Genomic DNA, 24,260 nt, shown 5'->3' on the forward strand with positions numbered 1-24,260 from the left:
ACATCTGAGACTTTGAGAAAGTACGTAGCTAAAATGTCAGTTAAATGCAGTTAGTATTAAAATACTTTCAAAAAGAACAGGAGTACTTGTGGCACCTTAAAGACTAACAAAAGTGCCACAAGTACTCCTGTTCTTTTTGCGGATACAGACTAACACGGCTGCTACTCTGAAACCTGTCAAAATACTTTCAGACACTTTCAGTTTACAAAGAGTATTTGTGTTGGTTTTGTCAAATAAAATTATTGTAGGCATATATGTATATACATAGGAATAATTACTGTGAAATACCTGTTAAAACTAACAGGTTTTTACAGATCACTACTGAAAATGTAATTTTGTACAGCAATATGAATTATAAATAAAATATACATGGATAATATAGAATTATAATATTCACCATCAGTAGGAAAAGGGACAGGGCCTTGACGTTTGGAGTGAGTTAAGTCAAGGCAAGATTGAGGCAATTGTACAGATGATTATCAGTGAAAACGGCACAATTACGCAGTTTTTTGTTGTTCATTGTTAAGAATTCTGACTCTCACACATATGTCGAGCCAAACATAGTCAAGATGTTAAATGCCACCTTCCTCAAGTGTGGTTACTTGGAGTCCAGCACAAGGGTTGTCTAGAAAGTTTTTCAAATGTAGTTTGTGTCGTTCACTTGTAAATCAGTAAGCTCACGTTGTGGTTTTGCTTTTTTAGCATCTGGAAAGGATACTTTTTCTTGATTGCACCAAGTGCCATTTGCGTGGACTGTGAATGTATTCTTAACAAATAAGGTGGTGTCTTTAACACTTTTAAATTTTTGGAACCTCTCCTGGAAGTTTTGAAAAAGCCTGTCCAGAGAGTACACCATCTGATTCACATCTGCAGTGTCCCAGTAACTTAGCAGCATCAGGAAATGCAGCATCTCCCCAGATTCCAAATAATTTTTTTAAGAGACTCTGTTTTGAAATGCAGTGACGTGGTAGAGATCCACTATGTTTTCATTTCGCCCCTGTAGCTTTAAATTGAAATAATTTAAATGGCCTGTCAAATCAACAAGGGAGGCCAGGATGCTTATGCTTGTGGCATCCCTCAAAAATGTGTGTAGCTCTTCTACCTGTTTCCCTGGAGTTCTATATAGCTATTCTTCCACATGAACTCAAATTTCCCAAAGCCTTCTTAGTACTTGCCCTCTGCTCAGACAGTGGATGTCATTATGAACCAACAGGTAATCGTAATTGGCAGATACTTCTGAAAGAAAGCTTTTGAGCTGTGTTGCAGTGCTGACTTGGACTGAAGGAAGTTGAGAGGTTTTATCACCATTGATATTACATTAGCTTACTCATAGCTAAGCTTCGCACAAAGTGTGGTTTGGTGGATTACAGTGACAGAAAATCAAATTGGGATTCAGTACCATTCATAGATTCTAGGACTGGAAGGGACCTCAAGAGGTCATCGAGTCCAGTCCCCTGCCCTCATGGCAGAACCAAATACTGTCTAGACCAACCCTGATAGACATTTATCTAACCTACTCTTAAATATCTCCAGAGATGGAGATTCCACAATCTCCCTAGGCAATTTATTCCAATGTTTAACCACCCTGACAGTTAGGAACTTTTTCCTAATGTCCAACCTAAACCTCCCTTGCTGCAGTTTAAGCCCATTTCTTCTTGTTCTATTCTTAGAGGCTAAGGTGAACAAATTTTCTCCCTCCTCCTTATGACACCTTTTTAGATACCTGAAAACCGCTATTATGTCCCCTCTCAGTCTTCTCTTTTCCAAACTAAACAAACCCAATTCTTTCAGCCTTCCTTCATAGGTCATGTTCTCAAGACCTTTAATCATTCTTGTTGCTCTTCTCTGGACCCTCTCCAATTTCTCCACATCTTTCTTGAAATGCGGTGCCCAGAACTGGACACAATACTCCAGTTGAGGCCTAACCAGCGCAGAGTAGAGCCGAAGAATGACTTCTCGTGTCATGCTCACAACACACCTGTTAATGCATCCGAGAATCACGTTTGCTTTTTTTGCAACAGCATCACACTGTTGACTCATATTTCGCTTGTTGTCCACCATAACCCCTAGATCCCTTTCTGCCGTACTCCTTCCTAGACAGTCTCTTCCCATTTTGTATGTGTGAAACTGATTGTTCCTTCCTAAGTGGAGCACTTTGCATTTGTCTTTGTTAAACTTCATCCTGTTTACCTCAGACCATTTCTCCAATTTGTCCAGATCATTTTGAATTATGACCCTGTCCTCCAAAGCAGTTGCAGTCCCTCCCAGTTTGGTATCATCTGCAAATTTAGTAAGTGTACTTTCTATGCCAATATCTAAGTCATTGATGAAGATATTGAACAGAGCTGGTCCCAAAACAGACCCCTGCGGAACCCCACTTGTTATACCTTTCCAGCAGGGTTGGGAACCATTAATAACTACTCTTTGAGTACAGTTATCCAGCCAGTTATGCACCCACCTTATAGTAGCCCCATCTAAATTGTATTTGCCTAGTTTATCAATAAGAATATCATGCGAGACCGTATCAAATGCCTTACTAAAGTCTAGGTATACCACATCCACCGCTTCTCCCTTATCCACAAGACTCATTATCCTATCAAAGAAAGCTATCAGATTGGTTTGACATGATTTGTTCTTTACAAATCCATGCTGGCTATTCCCTATCACCTTACCACCTTCCAAGTGTTTGCAGATGATTTCCTTAACTACTTGCTCCATTATCTTCCCTGGCACAGAAGTTAAACTAACTGGTCTGTAGTTTCCTGGGTTGTTTTTATTTCCCTTTTTATAGATGGGCACTATATTTGCCCTTTTCCAGTCTTCCAGAATCTCTCCCGTCTCCCATGATTTTCCAAAGATAATAGCTAGAGGCTCAGATACCTCCTCTGTTAGCTCCTTGAGTATTCTAGGATGCATTTCATCAGGACCTGGTGACTTGCAGGCATCTAACTTTTCTAAGTGATTTTTAACTTGTTCTTTTTTTATTTTTATCTTGTAAACCTACCCCCTTCCCATTAGCATTCACTATGTTAGGCATTCCTTCAGACTTCTTGGTGAAGACTGAAACAAAGAAGTCATTAAGTATCTCTGCCATTTCCAAGTTTCCTGTTTCTGTTTCTCCCGCCTCACTGAGCAGTGGGCCTACCCTGTCCTTGGTCTTCCTCTTGCTTCTAATGTATTGATAAAAAGTCGTCTTGTTTCCCTTTATTCCCGTAGCTAATTTGAGCTCATTTTGTGCCTTTGCCTTTCTAATCTTGCCCCTGCATTCCTGTGTTGTTTGCCTATATTCATCCTTTGTAATCTGTCCTAGTTTCCATTTTTTATATGACTCCTTTTTATTTTTTAGATTATGCAAGATCTTGTGGTTAAGCCAAGGTGATCTTTTGCCACATTTTCTGTCTTTCCTACACAGTGGAATAGCTTGCTTTTGGGCCCTTAATAGTGTCCCTTTGAAAAACTGCCAACTCTCCTCAGTTGTTTTTCCCCTCAGTCTTGATTCCCATGGGACCTTACCTATCAGCTCCCTGAGCTTACCAGAATCCGCCTTTCTGAAATCCATTGTCTCTATTTTGCTGTACTCCCTTCTACCCTTCCTTAGAATTGTGAACTCTGATTTCATGATCACTTTCACCCAAGCTGCCTTCCACTTTCAAATTCTCAACGAGTTCCTCTCTATTTGTTAAAATCAAATCTAGAACAGCTTCCCCCAGTAGCTTTTTCAGTCTTCTGAAATAAAAAGTTGTCTGCAATGCAGTCCAAGAACTTATTGGATGGTCTGTGCCCCGCTGTGTTATTGTCCCAACATATATCTGGATAGTTGAAGTCCCCCATCACCACCAAATCTTGGGCTTTGGATGATTTTGTTAGTTGTTTAAAAAAAGCCTCATCCACCTCTTCCACCTGGTTAGGTGGCCTGTAGTAGACTCCTAGCATGACATCACTCTTGTTTTTTATCCCTTTTAGTCTAACCCAGAGACTCTCAACACTTCCGTCTCCTATGTCCATCTCCACCTCAGTCCAAATGTGTACATTTTTAATATATAAGGCAACACCTCCTCCCTTTTCCCCCATCTATCCTTCCTGAGCAGGAGCACTGTCTGTTGTAATTGACCCAATCTGAGTCATGTCTAAACCTTCATTAGACAAAAAAGTTTGAACAGAATTAAACAAATCCTCACCTGTCATGGGATTCTTATGCAGTTTAAGGGACAACAAATCCTCCATAAATTTCTCTCTATCAAAAAAAGTCTGAAGGTGTCAACATCTTTCTTCTCTGCAAAAAGAGTTTCAGCTGTAGTAGTCATACGTTGTTTAATAATGTCCACATCTGTAAAAGGTTTCCTGTGTTTTGCCGCACACACCTCAGTGAAGCTTCAGTTGAATTTTCCTGAATGCAAGTAGCTTTTGAAATATTTGTGCTCTGAAAATATTCATCTTTTAATTAAGTGATCTTGTCAGATCTTAAATGGGAGCCCAGTGGATATTTGCAGTTAAAATCCATGTGCTTTGTTTCATAGTGCAGTTTGACGTTCCCACATTTAACAACCACCACAGTCTTTGTACAATTTAAACGTACCGGTAAAGCCTTTGGATGTTGTGGCAAAATAGCAGTAAGCGTCAGTCCACTTTTCTTTAAATGAACAGTTTTCGGTTTCAACTTCCTTTTTGCCATGTTTAAACACGGTACCATTAAATATCAAATGCGCCAGAGGCAGGTCTACAGCTTTCAACAGTGTAAATGAGCCTATGAACATACTCTTGGTTTTTTATTGGCAGAAAGTGATGATAGCTCAAATTAAGCAAATAAGGAATTAGTGAATCAATCATTAATTCACAGTACTGGAAATCGCATTGTGAGAGAATGAGTGGGAGCAGTGGAGTTGAGTATTCTTTAAATCTTTAAGAATCAAAAACTAAGAATCAGCATTTCCTGATACCACCTTCTAATGTGTAGTACTAGTACCAATGTGTAGTACTACTTGCACAGATACTCCAGACTTTCCTGGTACCAAGTTGTTAAATAATGCATTAATTGTAATTTTGATCATGTTTTTCTTCTCTGCAGCTGGGTAGCCATTAAAAACATTGTGTTCATTGGGGAAAAAATATTCTGATTTTGTGATTAATGTATTCTAACTGTGCTCAGTAGTGGTACTATAGGTTTGTCAGCATAGCAAGACATCTTTTTAGATGGTTTGTCTGCTGTAATAAAATGAATTCTGCGCTGAAATTTAGCGTATGGATTTCTTTCTGTAAAGGCATTTTTTTACGAAAAAACGTATTTTTGTCCATTTGTTTCAAATATTTATTCCTTAATACAGACTGAGTCCTTCAAATATTTTTTTACTTGCTGTTGATATTTTAAAAATTAACTGAATTGATATTCTGTGTGGTATTTATTAATACTATAGATGGGTATGTATATAATTAGAAAAGCTCCTTACTGTGTGTTATGATATTATCTACCAAGTGCAAAATATGCATCTACATTTTTTAAAATATGCATTTATATAGGTTGCAGAGGAATTGGTCTGATTTATTCATGTTGGCTCATAACATTCCAACAGATGTTTCTGTAACTATTATGTTAAAATGATTACTGCTTTATTACCACCACCGCCACCAAAATCAAGGTACAGTAACATTTGGGAAATGAATAGTGGTGATGAAAAAGGAAAAGTAGACAAGAAACACAAGTATTTGTATGTATGGCTTCCATTTTCAAACAAGGAAAATGTGAAAAAACAAAACATTTACAGAATTGCTTTGAATATGGCAATTGAAATCAGAGCACAGTCTCATTGATTTTTCTGAAACATTAATGGCAGCAGGAATGGCATAGAAGGAAGATTCTCCACATGGAGAGCAGTCAGGTGGGACTCTGGGATACAAGTTATATGTTTGAGACAATCACAAATTATATTACATGTAATACTGATGTTACTTAACTGAGTTCATATATTGTGGATAATTTTATTATTAGAATTAAAAAAAAATTAAAAGTACTCCCAACAGTAAATACCTTCACCGAAATTCACAAAAACAGGGAAATTCAGAGTGGAAGGGATAGCCTTTGGCTTGATAGTCTATTCTTATCTATTATGCAATATTATTATGTATAGCGGTGGTTCTCAAACTTTAGCAACCCCCATTTTGATTTAAAATTTTTTTGCAGACCCCCCAAGCTGGCTTCTTATTTTCCTGGGGGTGCTCAAACCCCACTCAGCCCCAAGCCCCGCCCCCACACCACCTCTTCCCCCAAGGCCCACCCACCTCTTCTCCCCCCTCTCCATCCGTACCCCTCCTCTTGCCCACCTCTTTCCACCCCTGAGTGCACCCTGTCCCTGCTCCTTCTCCCTCCCAGCACCTCCTGCAGGCCACTGAACAGTTGTTCTGCGGCATGCAGAAGGCACTGGGAGGGAAGGGGAGGAGCTGATCAGTAGGGCCAGGGGCTCTGGACATGACTCGCAAACCCCCTGGAATACCCTTGCAGACCCCAGTTTGAGAACCACTGAGGTATAACATATGCAAAATGGGCAAAGAATTTTAACACGTTTTAAACTGGTTATAGTTTAGGATATTTTGTAAATATAGGGCCACTAATATTATTGTCTCACAAATATGGATTAACTACTGTGGAGCTACAACTCTGATTATGCTTCCAAAAGAACAGTTGAATAGCATGTATATGAGTTAGTGTAGTATCTTGTGACTATTGATCTTTAATTTAAAAAAAAATAAAAATTCTGTAGTAAAATTGCAGGTTTGTTTTATTATGTATATGAATCTGAACTGGGCAGGAAACAGTTTTGCTATACCACAAAGATTTCTGAAATTTCAAAAAAATATTCCTTGAACGTGTGTGTGTGTGTGTGTGTGTGTCCCTCCGCTCCCTGCCCCCAAGAAAATCTTCCTGACGTTAGTCATTTTGACAAAACTTTCATTTCCTGACCAAAAAAAATTTACATCAGAAAATTCCTGATTAGGTCTAGTATGTAATGCTGTTAGAAGTGGCATTTCAGCAAAGTACTTAGATACCTCTTTAAGTCCTGTTGAAATCAAGTGCTTTGTTGACTCAGGATAGAGTGAGGTCTGTGAGTAAATATTTTGCTCATTTGGGACCAGAAATGTGTAGACATTGTTCTATTGATGCCTATTAATAATTTTGCAATTTCCAGTGGCTTTGGCTAACTTGTATAATTCAAAAGTGATACTTAATATATTAATTGATTAATATAACTGTATGCAAAAGTGATGGGCACATCCCAGAAAAGTGTGTTGCATTTTTACTGTCCACAGGAGTGCATGGGCAGGGTTATATATTGTAGCCATATCTTCATAACCTGCTATTTAGTTACTACAAATAGGAAAATAAAGCAGTTTGTTCACTGTCCAGTGCTGTCCATGTATCTGGTTACACAATACAGGTAAAATAACTTTGATCAGACATTTAAAAATCTGCCTCAAAGATGCTTTTGTGTCTATCTTAGCTTTAAAATTTTGTTCTTGGCCTTGTTTAGGATTCAGGTCATTAACACTAAATAGTTTCAAAATTATTCTAGTGAAATTCTTCATGCTGCCTCCAGAGGTCTCATTTTATCATACATGCAAAACAGGAGGGGGGAAAAAGTTTATATTGATTATGAAAACGTTGACTTTAGAATTCAGCTTTTAGATTTAAACTACATTTGGAAGTGGTGGTCACAGAAGAGAATTTTCACTATATTCTGTTACATTACAATTTAATTAGAATTTGTTTTCTTCAATTTATATGCATCTGTGTAGGATTTTTGGTAGAGTTGCCAGAAATTTTTTCCCACATATAGAATTTTTTGTAGATTTTGTGGAAAAACAAGAATTAATGTGGTTTTTGACTTGCTTTAATCATTTGCAAAAATAAAACGTAAGTATTACAGTGAAGATGAAGCTGATAATCAAAGGAGTAAATTCTGCTGACTTTTCATTGTCTGATCTTGCATATCATGATGATTTTGCCTTCCATGAATTTTAGTGGAAGGAATAGTTTTTATATGTGAGGGTTTGGACTCCCCACCCCTTCTGGGTTGCTGCCTGATGTACTGGGGTTTCACTGAGCCCCTCTTGCTCCACCACCTGGACTCCCTCTCCCTGTTTTGCTGAATTAGGCTTCTTGCAGCACACACACACACCAGCTGTGGAATCACACAGAGGCTGCAAACAGCTCTCTATGGGAAGGCTAGGAAATGGCTCAGCACTCCCCTTTTGGGGTGTAAACCCAAAATAATACTGTCTTGCGCTGTATAGAAAGATCTGCGCAGCGCAAGCTCATAAAAATTGCCCTCTCCCTCATTGTGGAAAGAGACATGCACAGCTTCTCCTCCCCTCCCCCAGATATGAATTGCACAAGTTGGGTTATGTTATAATCAAATAAGTTTATTAACTACAAAAGGCAAATTTTAAGTGATTATAAGGGATAGCAAACAGAACAAAGCAGATCGCTAGGCAAATAAAATATGCAAACTAAGCTTGATTCATTAAAGAAACAGGTTACAAAATGTAATTTCTCGCCCTAAATGTTGATTTAGGTAGGATGCAGAATTTCTGTAGCATAGAGTTCATTATTTCTCTTACAGACTAGATTTCTGTTCTCTCTTCAAGTACTTTTAGCAGTCTTTCTTCTTGGGTGGGAACGCAGTGAAGGGAGAATCCCGATTGCCTTGCTTCCCAGCCTTAAATAGAATTTACATAAGGCGGGAAGCCTTTGTTTCCAGTGGGAAAGTATCAGCAGTGTCCAAGGTGGTATTTTGCATTAGGTAACCTTGCAGTGTTGAAGCAACCATGAAACCAAGTTTACAGTAACCCCTCGCTTAACGTTGTAGTTATGTGCCTGAAACATGCGACTTTAAGCGAAACTATGTTAAGCGGATCCAATTTCCCCAGAAGAATGAATGTAAATAGGGGAGGTTAGGGTCCAGAGAAAATTTTTTCAATAGACAAAAAACTGTATATTATATAGATATTCACACAGTATACATTTTAAACAAACAGTTTAATACTGTTCACAGCTATGATGATTGTAAAGCTTGGTTGAGGTGGTGAAGTTAGAGGGTGGAAGAGGGAGGGATATTTCCCAGGGAATGCCTTGCTGCTAAACGATGAACTAGCACTCGGCTGAGCCCTCAAGGGTTAACACTTTGTTAATGTAGCCTCTCACACAAGACAGCATGAACACAAGGGAGGGGAGACAGCATAGCAGACAGAGACAGACGCACACCTTGTGTGTGGGAGAGAGAGAGATGCACACTGCCCCTTTAAGTAAGCTGACCCACTCTTAAGTGCATTGTCTTTTTAAGTGGATCAGGAAGTTGAGACAGCAGCTGCTGCCCCAGGCTCTCTCTCTCCCTCCATCTGTGTTCCCTCCTTGCTCTATGTGGAGAAGGGGTAAGTGGGGTGCAGGAGCAGGGGGGAGGGGGACAGCCTGACATAGGCCCCACTCCTTCCCCCCTGCACAGCAAGCAGGAGTCTCTGTGAGCAGCTCCAAGGCAGAGGGCAGGAGCAGCACATGGCAGTGAGGAGAGGGACAGCTGAACTGCCAGCAACTGACAGCCTGCTGGGTGGCTGCAGCACAGGGAACTTAGGGGAGCAGGGAGCTGATGGGGGGCTGCCGGTCCACCCTGGTTCCAAGCCCCCACCAGATAGCTGCAACAGGCTGCTCTTCCTGCAAGCAGTGGACAAAGCAGACAGCTGCCAAATGACGTTAGAAGGGAGCATTGCACAACTTTTAACAAGCATGTTCCCTAATTCATCATCAACATAACAACAAAACAACATTAACCGATACAACTTTAAGTGAGGAGTTACTGTATTTGCAGTGTCCACAGGAAGGAACTCAAGGAAGATGGGAGATCCACACCTTTAAAGACTCTTTTTCTATTGACCCATCAAGGCTGATTGCTTATTGTCTGGCAGACATTTCCCACGTATACACACAGTTGTAATTGTTACATAGTTAATATTCCTAACTCCAGACACAGAAATGATGCATCCATACAAATTGGATAATCTCATTCAGTAAATTATAACCTTTCCAATAATATCTTACAAGACCCACCTTGCATAAAATATATCTTAGGCCATATTCATATCATCATAATATTTCTATGAAGAATATGGAGTATCATGCCACAGTGTATTTTTCTCCTTTTGTTAAAATATGAAGACTTAAATTAAAGTTCTGTTGCCAGATAATGCTATAAAGTGCCAGCTTTATTTTTAACTGGAGTCAGAAATGACAGTATGTCAATATCACAATAGAATTTTGAAGAGGATGCAGAATGATTACAAAAGACAACACAGGCAGTAATATGTTGTGGCATTGCTTACATCACTCTCATTAAGATTGTTAAAGCTCAGTATTATAACCGCCTCTTGACTTCTTGTTTAAAAATAAAACTTAGTGGTGTCGATTAATCACAGTTTTAATAGTACTGTTAAACAGGATACCAGTTGAAATTTATTAAATACATTGGATGTTTTCCTACATTTTCATATATATTGTATTTCATGTATATTGTATATATGTTGTTGTTGAAATCAAAGAATATTTTTATTACAAATATTTCCACTGTAAAAATGATAAACAAGTGCTCTAGTGCAATCTCTTTATCGTGAAAGTGTAACATATGTAGATGTTTTTTGTTACATAACTGTACTCAAAAACAAAACAATGTAAAACTTCAGAGCTTACAAGTCCACTCAGTCCTACTTCTTGTTCAGCCAATCACTGAGACAAACAAGTTTGTTTACATTTAACAGGAGATAATGCTGCCCTCTTCTTATTTACAATGTCACCAGAAAGTGAGAACAGGTATTTGCATGGCACTTTTGTAGTCAGCATTGCAAGGTATTTACATGCTAAACATTTGTATGCCCCTTCATGCTTCGGCCACCATTCCAGAGGACGCTCGTAAAAAAAAAAATGTGTTAATTAAATTTGTGACTGAACTCCTTGGCGGAGAATTGTATGTCCCCTGCTGTTTTACTCGCATTCTGCCATATATTTAAGTTACAGCCGTCTCGGATGATGACCCAGCACATGTTGTTCATTTTAAGAACACTTTCACTGCAGATTTGACAAAACGCAAAGAACTTACCAATGTGAAATTTCTAAAGATAGCTACTGTACTTGACCCAAGATTTAAGACTCTGAAGTGCCATCCAAAATCTGAGAGGGATGAGGCGTGGAGCATGCTTTCAGAAGTCTTAAAAGAGCAACACTCTGATGCGGAAACTACAGAACTCAAACCACCAAAACAGAAAATCAGCCTTCTGCTGGTGGCATCTGACTCAGATAATGAAAATGAACAGGTGTCGGTCTGCACTGCTTTGGATTGTTTTTGAGCAGAACCCATCATCAGCATTGGCGCATGTCTCCTGGAATGGTGGTTGAAGCATGAAGGGACATATGAATCTTTAGCACATCTGGAACGCAAATATTTTGCGACGCCGGCTACAAGTGCCATGAGAGTGCCTGTTCTTCTTCGAGTGATTGCTCATGTGTATTCCACAGTAGGTGTGCGTGCTTGACACGTGCACCAGTGTCGGAAGTTTTTCCTTTAGCAGTACCCGTAGGAGGGGAGTACTGCTGTGACCCCTGGAGTGGCGCCTCTATATCGCACTATAAGGGGAGCTGCACACTCCCCCGACCCTCAGTTCCTTCTTGCCGCCAGTGAAGGTAGTCGGAACTTTGTGCTCCAGATTTGCTGTAGCTCTTCTAGTAGCCTTAGTAGTACTCGTCTTCTCCAGTAGTTGGATAACTTCTTTAGTTAGTTGCCTGTCTCAGGGCATGCCCTGTGCCCCAGGCTTCAAGTTGTGCCAAGAAGCAACCTGCACAGTCACTGTCTCTGCTGCTGGGCGAGACCCACGTAACTGACCGCTGTAAGATCTGTAAATTGTTCAAGCATCGAACTAAACAAGAGAGAGATATCCGGCTCCGGGCCCTAGTAATGGAATCTGTGCTGGCCCCAGCAATGGTGCACTGACCAGACACGACACCGGGCACCGCATCCTCGGTGCAGAGTGAGGCTCCCTCCACCAGCCAGCACCGCTCACCCGCTAAGAAGCAAGGCATCTCCCAAGCAAGGGATGACGCCGAGTTTGGTAGAGCAGAACTCCGTTCCACTAACCTTTAAACTCCTATCCACCTCCATCAGATATAGCTTGGAGTCACCTACTGTGGAAACACACGAGCAATCACTCGAAGAAGAAAGGACAGAGGGGAAAGAGGGCGGGATGTAGAATACACCTGAGCAACACATCTCGAAGAATGCCAGTTACGGAACAGGTAACCTGTCCTTTCTCACTCTCGGGTGACATTGTAAACAAGAAGCAGGCAGCATTATCTCCTGCAAATGTAAACAAACTTGTTTGAGCGATTGCCTGAACAAGAAGTAGGACTGAGTGGACTTGCAGGCTCTAAATTTTATTTTTGAATGCAAGTTTTTTTTGTACATAATTCTACATTTGTAAGTTCAGCTTTCATGATAAAGAGATTGCACTACATTAATTGTATTTTTCAATTCACCTAATACTACTTTTGGTTTTTTACGATGCAAATACTTGTAATCATAAATAAATATAAAGTGAGCACTGTACACTTTGTATTCTGTGTTGTAATTGAAATCAATATATTTGAAAATGTAAAAAAATCCAAAAATATTTAAATAAATTGTATTCTGTTATTTAAGAGTGCGATTAATTGCGATTATTTTTTTTAGTCTCTTGACAGCCCTAATAAAACTTTTTTTAGAAAAGATGAGTTCAGCTGTATTTTTCATCTTCCAGTTTCAAGTGGTATTGGTCCCTACTCCCATGCAGAGTTGCTCCCTACACTCAGCCGAGAGAGAGAGAGACAGAGAAGGTACTTAATTTTCTGATGGTGACACTCTGGTTCCGGTGCTCTGGGTGCTCTGATATCTGTGCATGTCCTCTGAACTAGGATCTATCCCTGTCTATATGGTGCGAGGGCCCTGTTATATTTTTGGTTCTTTCATCCCTTGCCCAGACTCTATGGTGAGCCCTCAGTTGGTCCAGGGATTTGTGTGAGGGGTGGAGATAAGGCTGGCAGGTAACAGATGCACAGTGTTCCCACTACCGCTGCAGGGAATATGCAATAAATTTATTTTGGCCTAGTGAGACTGTAGTGTCTTCTCTGAGGAGCCTCTCCATACTGTGCAACACATCTATCCTTTCTGTGTATATTTTTGAAGGTAGTCTCAGGCTAGGACGTCCCTGCTGGAATTTCCCAATGCAGGGAGTTATCTGGCCCCTATTTGTTGCTGAAAACAATGCTGCAAGACTGCTCTTCCTTTTGGGGGTATCAAGACTAAATTCACTGTTGTTTAGGGGAAGTTAGTTATTCACTTCAGCTCTTAAATATACTATTGAATCGCCAGAATAATTAACATGTCACTTCTCCCATATTCTCCCCCAGAAAACATACCAATTTACAAGTTAAAACTAGGAGTGTAATTACATTGAGTATGAAAACAAAAGTTATTTACTAGAGCCAGAAACATTTTTATATGCTGATAACTCAAGCCTGGTCTTTATTCCTTAAATTTTGAAATACTTTGCTTAGGATTGGTCTTTCAATGTTTTAGAATAGCTAAGCTATTAAAGGATTTGTCAAGTTTGACAGGTCCAAAGTGGAATACACAAAAATGTTTCCTTACTTACCTTCCATGTGTGTGTAATGTATATCGTGTGAGAGTACATGTGTATTTATAAAATTTAGAGAAAGACAGAGACATAGTCATGATGTTGCACCCATTGAAGTCAATGTAAAATTTGCCACTGACTTCAATAGAAGAGCAGCCTGAGGCCCATAAAATGTATATAGAGACATCTGCAGGAATCCCACTGAAATCGGTGAGGGTGTAACAATCTGGCGGTTATGAGGAATAGTGCTTCAAGAATAATTGTATTGAAATCCATGTACTTCTCAGCATGATTAAGGGTGGCGGAGTGGGTATTGTACAATGCCCAATCATATTATTGGTTGCCATCTTTGGGATGAAATGTAAAATAGAGGTCCAAACTACTTGTCATTCAAGTCTCTTATCATGTGACACACTTCACAGGTCGAGAGGGAATAATCCTGGTGTCTTAGCCAAATTTCAGTTCGAGTAATTAACAGTCTGCCTGCTTGGATTGTCATGTATAGAAATCTGTCCAGCAGAATAAACGTGCATCAGAACACATCATTATATAAAGACATTTTGAAATGTGATTTTGATACCATGATGTAACTTTCCACAGATGTCCAATGTTATTTCAGGATCTGTTATTCCACCAGGTTGATTTGCAGGGCATGATATTGTACCATCTAAGCTGATATAACTCAGTTCCAGAAGAGAAAAAGTTGAAGCCTATAGCCTACCTGAAATTCTCTTTCGATTTAATGGGATAAGGTAGACACTTCTGCCTAAAAATGTCAACTTGTCTCTCTTTGTTTAGAAGTTGCTACCTTCCATTTCATACTCTGTGTGTATATGTACTAGCATGTAAAGTACTTTGGGGTCCCCTAGAATGAAAAAGTTGTATAAATGTAAGATTTTAACAATTAAAATGAAGAAACAAAACAATTGGAATTTTATTTAAAAGCAATACCAACAAGCACTATTATTCATCAAGAAATAAGTACAGATTTGTGTTTTTACCTTTACTTTCAAGTTTCCAAGATTTATCAGTACACCATAGTAGAAAAAATTTAAACAAGATCACTGGTTAAAATCCAACCAACGTCAACATCGGCCAACATCATTATTATCAGAAGGCTTTTTAATTAGAACAGGGTGACTTTTTTGGCCAAAACTTTTTTTGATCAAAAATGCAGATTTGGGTTTAGGGAAACATTTCAAAGTTGTCTACTTTGCCAAATTGTTTTAGTCGGGACAAAACTTAAAAAAAAATCATTTTGACATTTTCTTTAAACTAAACATTTTGATTTTTTTATTCAAAATAACTTTGAAATTTATTTGTTTTAAAAATTAAAATACAAAAACATTTTTAAAAGTTCAGAAACAAAACACTTAGTTTGGGGTTGAACAAAAATTGCATTCAACACCCCCAAAAACTTTCTTTTTAGACTTTTGGTTCACTGAAAAATTGTTTTTAATGATTTTGGATGAATCTAAAACAATTTTTTTTCAAAATTTTTGGAACTTCCAGTGAACCAAAAATCAGCTTTTCACATAGTTCTATATTTAATGGTCTGATTGAAATACATTCATAGTCTCAGATCAGATCCCAGTATACAAATTTGTACATCACAAATAAAATAGCACTTATTGGAACTTTTGGCAATCTTAACATGGTGGTTGTGTTAAGATTGAATCACCTCCGCCTCACAAAGGTGATAACTCCAGGTTAGTGTTAAAATTTGGTAGAACACTATGGAAAGGTTTAATTTCTGTTGTCCTGTACCTGTCTTATATATACTCAATGTCAGTCTCCAGAGCAGTATCTTTCACAAGTAAATCACACACAAATTATTAAAACCAAAAAGCCCACCATTACATCTGATAGGCTCAAATCTTGCTCTTATAGCTTCAAAACTGAATAATTTTTTTCATGTTGTCCTGATTGCAGAGTGATTTACAAAACAATATTACAATAACAAAATTAATGATGACTTTACAAAAACAAATGTAAAGCAGGTTTTTCTATAATCAGGAGCACTTTTCCACTTGATTTTGGCTTTCCCCAAAGGTGACATTCAGAACAAATTGAAACTGTGAATTCTCATGCTACTATTTGGTTCACTGAAGATATCCCAGAACGTACCATTATGATAACACTGTTTCTATAGATGGTAACCTTTGAATGAGGTTTCTGGATTTAAATTAATGTATTCATAAAAAAATAATAATAATGAAATTGAATGGCTTTTCTTGTTTCCTTGTTCAGTTCCCTCCATGCCTGGTGAGTAGGGCTATTCAACCAACTTTCAACCTGTACTTAACTGAACATTTTTATTTTTGCTTTTCATTTCATTTGTAGTTTCTATTGGCTAGTTCTGGTCAGAAAAGAAATAGAAATGTATAAGCAGTTTGATTTGTGAGTGCTCTAGAGAGAAGGATGCAGTTTCTTGTGGGCTCATAGGCTAGAGTGTGGAAACAGAGCAAGGAGACCATATGACCTGCTGGTTTATGGACAAAGACATAACTGAGAGGTATGGTTGTCTGCCAGCTTTGACATTATTTCTGAAAAGCAGATTAGAAATTGCTATAAGAATCACTCAGGAACTACGCTAAAAATCAATCTTAAATATCATTTGTATAAAAATATTGAAGAAAAATGCAAATGTTGAGACTGTAAGTAAAACTTAAAATAAAATTATAAGAATCACAGTATTTCTAAAGAAGATACGAAAGATACCCACAGTTTTGAAACATAATATACAGTTACCAGTAATTGTGGTTTAGTGAACACATTTATATCCAGCAGCACCAAACCTGAACAATAATAGATTCACAGAAAAACTACACTAAAATGATGTCCAAAATGTAAAAGAAACAGTGTGTGAAATCTTGGTTCCATTGAGGTCAATAGAAGTTTTGCCATTGACTGGAACCAGGATTTTCCCCAGTATTGAAAACATGCAAGTTTAGACATGCAACATGATGCCTTAGGACCCAGTCTTGCAAAGATGTAGGGAGCAGTCACATGAGTGTTTTCATCAACTTCAGTACAACTACTCACTTGAATAAAGTTACTCAAATTTTACAGGATTAGACCCTTTATTTTAGAGTTTAAAACAAAATTCTGGCCTGGCCAGCATTGTGGCCTATCACATTAGAGATTCAAGTTCCAGTCCAGTTCCCTCACTCTTAGTCTAGCTCTCTCCCTCACCCACTCCCAAGTCATCAAGGCTAGTTAAACGTTGTTAAAAATTTTACTCAGCCTGCACGCATTAACTGCATAAATGTGCTTGGTTTTAATTTTGAATTGGGCTATGCCGTCCACATTTAATATTTTATTATTATTTGCATAACATCATTGATTGTGATACTTTAGTCATGTAAAAAGACATGGTCTCTGCCATAGGTGTATTATATTTGAAATAAATGTTTTTGGAAATATACAAGTAGATATTAACCTCAAAACGTAGGTGATTGGGATTGAACAGAGACCAGAACTGACAAAACACTGCTCATTTCAAATCCTCCTACATCCACAATAGCTTAATTTTGTGTTTACAGTTTTTGTAACTGTCTTTCATTATGAATTTCTTATCCTTGTTGAGATTTTGGCATACATGTACGTTTTGAAATTATTAGATTTGTCAATAGGATTTTGAAACAAATCTTGGATAATCCCCCTCATCCCTTGCCGCTGCCGCCTCAAAATGTGAATTGCCTACTTTCCAGTATTTTCACCTTTTCCCCCCCTGAGTTAAGATTGGTGTTTAACATAATGAAGGTTCTGGAAGGCTTGTTAGAGGATTTCAAAATCAATAATTGAATATTCAAATTTTGCTTAATAAACAAAAAGCACATTTTTTCCAATAAATGAACTAATAATTGTCTTGTCTTTTACCTTCTGTGTAAGTCACATTCATAATAGATTATGATATATTTTGCTGAAAGGGTTAGTTTAATAAATGCAGTTAAGATGCTGATTTATTTTTGAAGCCTGCTAAAATATATTTTTTTCAAAGACGGATTTATAAAATCTGTAATACATCAGTTTCATAGTTGGTTTGAATTAGATACAGATAAAGATTTACTTGTGCAAAATTCATCCTATCATATGTGCATAGCTAGTAGCGCTAATAAATGTATACCAAGTATTTGTGTGTAAAGCTTCTTGCGCACACATCAAGGTCACATTTTGAAAATTTGCCCCTGAAAGAAAGTGCTCTAGATTAATCCTGTCTTAAATGAATCTTCTTTAATTGAAGGTTTCAAACTTCATATTGATTTGTAATAAAAAAAAAAGTTAAGCTCTTTCTCACCAAAAATCATTTTTAATTTGTTTAAGCAGTTGAAGTGTGACCTCCCATACTTGTAAAAAAGGAAGGAAAGGAGGGCGGCAGTATTACCAGCTCTGTATTGTTGTATATTCCTGTACACATATACATCCAGTTTCGATTATTTAGTAGATTATCTGCTTGTCTTTTTGGGAAGCGGTTGTCCATTATATTTAGGCAATCAGATGAGGGAATTTTTCTTCAAAAAGCTTGAATGGGGGGTAATGGTAGTTGCAGTATCATGACGAGATTGCCCAGGTTTCATTTCTGAAATACTATCACTCACACTTGAGTCCCCATGAAGTGTTCTACAAATGAGTCGGAATACAGTCTTACGAACACTGCTGGACATTAGGAAATACATAACTGGATCTAAACAGCTGTTGAAAGCTGAAAATAAAAGCATTATCTCATTGCATTTGTGAATTATCTCCTTCCAGTGACAAGATGTGTGTTGTAATTGTGATGTAATGTAGACAAATCGGAATATGTGAAATGGTACAAAACACAGGGTGAAAATAATAAGTACAATGAAGGAATTCCTTGCTGTGGTGCTGTACTTTCCAGCATTGGGAAAATTTGCTCTTTTCTTGGAAATTTTCAGAAGGTTCTCTGCAATTTTAATATACGAAAGTATTAGTAGAAAGAAAACTATCCAAAAGAGTGTAGCAAGAATATAGTTTAAAATTGCCTCCATTTTTGCATTCTGTTTATCTCTGTAATGGAAGCACATAGTCGAATTGTATTCTTCCCTCTTAACAGACTGAGCAACTGTCATTATGAATCCTATTACTGCAATTGCCCACAATATGCAACAGATATATCTGCTTCGTGAAGCTGTTAACATTTTTGGACGCCGTATAGACTTGTTAATTTTTACATAACGATCCACGCTAATTAATCCCAGCAGTATGATGCTAATGTACATGTTCATATAAAATAGGGTTCCTACAATCTTGCAGAAAATCAATCCCAACATCCATGTGTTTTTGTTAATATGATACAGTATACGGAAGGGGAGGCAGAAGATCAGTAGAAGGTCTGCAATGGCTACGTTAAGCAGGTAAATCTGGATAGAATTTCTTTTGTGATTAATGTAGAAAAAAGCAAACAAGGCTATAATATTGCCAACCAATCCAATAACAAAAATAATAGAGTAAAAAATGATGAAAACAAGAGACAAGGCGCCTTCATTCATGAGACAGACAGTAGCATTTGGGGTTTCCGAAGAGAAGTTTATGGGTAGCTCAGTTTGGTAACTCCAGAAGACTTCCTTGTATAAAGAAGAGTTCAGGATCTCAGGTGAAGTTGCCTCCATTGTCTCTTCGAGCTTTCTTATACTGTCCTATAAGGATGCAAAGGGAAATACATAAGAGTTGTTCACTATGGTATTAATTTTGTATTGTGATAAACTCAGGACAGACAGCTGCAAGGGAGGGGTAGGAATCAGTCCCAGAGGGTTAAAAGGCCCTCCTCCTTATCAACTGGGAGGCAACTACAGGTCAATCAGGTTCAGCTGAGAAAGGGTTACCAAGGTAGCAAATTAGAATCAGCTAAGGGGGAGCTACCTGAGGTTAATTAGGATCAGCTGATTCCAACTTGGGGCTGCCTGAGACCTTTTTAAACCCCTCCCTGGAAGGAAGGAAGGAAGGAAGGAAGGGGGGCAGAGCGGAAAGAGAAGGAGTCTTGGAGCAGCAAGACAGCGAGTCTCACCAGGAGGAGAGGCAGTTCTCTCTCCCACAAGGGAGTAAAAAGACTCTAAACAGGACTGGTGGAGATACAGGGAGCAGACTTCCCCAGTGTCCCAAAGGGGACCAGGTTACCCAAGCCTGTCTCACCAGGGCTAAAAGTAGCAGAGGCTGGGGAAACTGAGACGGTGCCTTGCCACAGTATGTTAAGTTGATTTGTCATAGGCACAGACTTAAATCAAATTATTTATAGATGTTTAAAGGCAGCAATAATAGTAGCAAATACAACTACCTATAATTTATTAAGTGCCATCAGTTGTGTAGAAGAACTTTCAACCAGATTTCAAAATTGAGGCACTTGTGTGTTATAGCCTCTTCTTTTCACACTTCCACTGAGTGTGCAAAAGCAGATGCTGATACAAAACTCATGCAAAAAATCATTTATAGTTATGTTGTAATATAACTCTTTTGTATTTTGTTTGAAAAACACTTTCTGTGAGGGAGAGACAAGACAAATTATACTTGCAATATTTTATTTTGTTGTGTATATTTATATTTGTTCCAATAAATGCTGAGTGCTGAGTTATTTTCACACCATCTCTAACTTTGAGTTTGGGGTGGGGGTGCTGGAAGCCACAATAACACCAGAAGACAGAGGCTCAGCCTTGGCTTCACATTAGAGTTAAAAAAGATATTTTTAATAGAAGTGTCTAAAATAAGTGTTTTTCTGAAGGGGCAAAACAGCAATGAAAATAATAGAATGATGTACGTTTGATCAAATAAGTAATTGACTGATTTCTTCACTTTCGTACTTGATTTGTATATGTATTTCAATATTCTACATATTTTGCTAATGACACTATTTAGTCTAAGTCCCTCTTCTGACATTAATTTATTTGAGTGCTAATGGGTTCTTTTGTTTTTGTTTTTTTGCATAAGAACATCTGTCAAAATATGGAAATTTAAAATACTGGGTTACAGAGTAAATGACAGCTTCATTGAGTTTAGGGTTTGTTTTTTTAAGCAAGATCTTTGGTTTTGATAAACTCACAGTTTTACACTTGTTTGTACTCATAACTCTAACAGAACAACAGATTTTGGGGGCAACGGGGGGGGGGAGTATCCCAAATTTTATCTTACAGTAAACTTTCATCTATGTATTAACTCTTTTTAAAATATAGAGTATAATTGAATATGAGATACAATTTTAACAGTGCAGATGGCAACAATATAAAACAGAAGAGAAAATCTGAATATTGCTAAGAGCTAATAATAAGCATAAAGATGTACACTTGAAAGATTCAGAATAATTGAATGGAGGATCTAAAATATTTTTGTATACCATGTTGGCTGTTCTTATGACAATAGTAAGTAATATACTGAAAATGACTTCACACTATGTAAATAATCTTATACAGATTGTAATCTTATTATTATGTCTACCATATTGTCATACTGCATTACTTGGGCCACAAACTATTGTAAAAGAAGTAGGTTTGATCTAATAGAGAGCATGTTTATTGTAATTGTACTTTTCAAGACCATCTTGCACTTTGCTAATTTAAGTGCGCTTAGTGGTGGGGAGAACCTTGATACTATGATTTATATAATTAGTTTTTAAGGAAAATAGAGAAGCGAATATTAAGTTATATAAGTGTTGCAATCTTTTCATCTGCCAGGACAAATGCTATCACAGATATCAAATCAGACACAATTTACTTAAATTTTGAGGCTTGTAATTAAATGTTCTAAGTTTCTGAATGGTCACAAGTACCTTTATAATCTATATTCATCTAAAATTTGATTTAGCATATCTTTAATTAAAAGGGAAATACTCACATTCTGATTAGTTACGGACCTCTTCTGCTGACTGTTTTCTAAAACACTTTGAAAGGAAAGAGGAAGATAATGTGCCTGTCTTATTAGAAAGCTATAGAAAAAGCTTCTCTGTGATAAGAATCAGCCCAGTCAGCTAGATAAACTTCCTGTGTTGCTGTGGTGATGTTTCTGGCAAAGATTTTTTTGTTTGTTTGTTAAGGTTTTTACAGTTTATAAAATTGAGTCTTGGTATAAAATAGTAGTTTTGTTTTTTGCTGAATCTTAATCAGTTTTTCTGTATATATTGTTTTGTCCAAGGCGCAATACAAGAGTAATTGGACATTTTGACGTTTGTCTAGAAACTTTTGATGGTTTCCTTTTGGAAAAAGAATTAAGGTGCTGTTGGCTTGGATGCATCTGCCTCCAAAATTCTGATAATCAAAAACTACAATACCACATCCATAATTTGATTTGGGTGGGAGTCGAACTGCCTCTGGACTCTTCAGATTTCAATTAGGCTAATTAGGAAGCTATATCTTCTTATCAGGGGCTACTATTTTTTTCTTAAGACTTTGAGTTTTATATAAAACAATTCATAGGATTTCTGAGAGAGTGCTTCAGGTTCTCTGCCAATATGGCTCCTTTTTGCTGCTCCAATGCCAAAAAGCTGAAATGGTCATTTAACAAGCTATCTGGAGATTCTTCCAACACATGGTTTTTGTAGCCAGGGATAAGAGGGCCTGTCTGCCGTATCATTGCACTCCAGCAATCCCCAGCGTTAAAGCAGCCCTCTTGGGACCATGGGCAGCCAGGCACAACTTAGAACATCCCTGGAGCTGCTCTAAGATGTTTTCTGCCCTTCATTGATTCCAGAACTGGGAAACCACAAAGGTAGCATAGAGCCTCATTTAGTTTAATGAGTTTTTGGTCGCACAGGAAGGTTGTTGTGAATAAGCTGTAATATAGTTTATACTATTTCTTAACAGAACTAAACCATATACTGATATAGAAACACATCACAGGGATAAGGGATTGGGAAATGTAGGGTGATACTTCTTGGAGAAGTATTATTGACTGGGATATGGAAGAAGGTGTTTTCTACCATGTGTTTTTTCTTTTTATATGATCCTGAATTAAACAGAATATTTTATTGTAGTAGAAATTGTTGTAATTAGTCCTTGTGTTTCTGGCCATAGTTGCACTCGTCCATAGTGTGTTCAGCCTTGCATATTGGGAGGTTGTATAGCAACTCTTCCAGATTCAAGAGGTCAAGTTCTTTGTAACCATATATGATGACTGATAAATACTCTATAGTTAGTTTATTAAAATACATCTGGAGCAATAGAAATGACTGTGTAACAAACTGTCCTCTTATTCAACAAATCTGATCCATGTATGCCAGAGGTTTAAGCAGGTTAATGGCAGTGGCACTAACGTTAATTAAGCCTGTCAGATATTTTTTCTATAAGTTCCAACCTTTTCCAGAAGTTTGGTACTAGAGAGAAAGTCCTAGTACATATGGCAATACATTCCTGGAAACCCCAAAATCACCCAAGGGGCTGGGGAGGGTTACAGATGTTGCTCATCAGTAGCTTTCAGTTTTTCAATTTCTACTGTAAATTATTCTCCAAAAAGCAATATGTAGTTTTGCCATTGAACAAGTTAAACATGCTAACCTTAATATGATTGATTTGACAGTTGTGAGGAGATGCAAAAAATGCTCCAAGGGTTCATTGTGCATGTGGAACAATTTATACTCCTGGGGGAATTCTGAAACAAACAATTAAAAATTCTGCACACAATATTTTAAAATTCTGCATATTTTATTTGTCAAAATAACACCATATAATCATGTCAGTTTCAGTTATTTAGCAACAAAGAGTCTTGTGGCACCTTATAGACTAACAGATGTATTGGAGCATAAACTTTTGTGGGTGAATACCCACTTCATCAGACGCATGTAATGGAAATTCCTTTCCATTACATGCATCTGACGAAGTGAGTATTCAGCCACGAAACCTTATGCTCCAATACATCTGTGTCTATAAGGTGCCACAGGACTCTTAGTCTGGATCTGTAAAAAGCAACAAACATGGCTACCCCTCTGATACTCAATTATTTAGGTAATTTATTTCAAAATACCTGTCAGCAACTATGTTTGTAACAATACAAACAGACACACAAAAGTTCCCCCAGAAATAGAGAGTTAAAGAAACCCTCATGACAAACCACTTCATGTTTCTCTGCCCCCTCCCTCCCAGAGCCCAGGCAGGGGGCCAGACACCCGCACCCCCTACCCTCCAGAGCTCAGCTGCAGGGCTGCCCCCCAGCCCAGACACTCATCCACTACCCTCTCAAAGCCCAGGGATCCTGAGGGAGAAACAGCCTAATGCTGGGTTCCAGGCTTGTATAGAGTTTCCTGCATGCTACCGCCTTCATGCAGGGCAGGGAACTGCAGTTTCTAGGAACCCTCTAGTTCCCTCCCCTCCCACCGGCTGTTTCTTCTGTTGGGGAGCTGGGCTCTGATGGATCCAGTGGCTCTCTAGTGGCAGCCAGCAGTTCTGCAGCCCATTTCTGTGGCGGGGGAGAAAATTCTGCGCAGAACATTAGTTCTGTGCAAACTCTGCATTGCTCAATGACACAGAATTCCCCCAGGGATAAACTTAGCTAGATGTATTAAATACTGGCTGCTGTTCCATAGCAGGTTATATATGTGTGTGACAGGGGGAGGGGGCTGTCAA

At 38.1% G+C, this 24,260-nt stretch overlaps 2 protein-coding genes across 8 annotated transcripts in view; one reads left to right on the forward strand and one right to left on the reverse strand.

Annotated features, from left to right (window-relative positions):
* Positions 1-24,260, forward strand: part of CASK (calcium/calmodulin dependent serine protein kinase) — a 428,246-nt gene that overhangs the window by 244,270 nt on the left and 159,716 nt on the right. The window lies entirely within an intron of this gene.
* Positions 14,609-21,684, reverse strand: GPR34 (G protein-coupled receptor 34). The gene is made up of 2 exons (XM_045002681.1): positions 21,541-21,684; positions 14,609-19,358 (listed from the first exon to the last, which is right to left on the reverse strand). Exon 2 carries the CDS (start codon positions 19,329-19,331, stop codon positions 18,195-18,197), a length of 1,137 nt encoding a protein of 378 aa, XP_044858616.1. The 5' UTR covers positions 19,332-19,358; positions 21,541-21,684; the 3' UTR covers positions 14,609-18,194.

Source organism: Mauremys mutica, chromosome 1, assembly GCF_020497125.1.
Source record: "Mauremys mutica isolate MM-2020 ecotype Southern chromosome 1, ASM2049712v1, whole genome shotgun sequence".
NCBI lineage: Eukaryota > Metazoa > Chordata > Testudines > Geoemydidae > Mauremys > Mauremys mutica.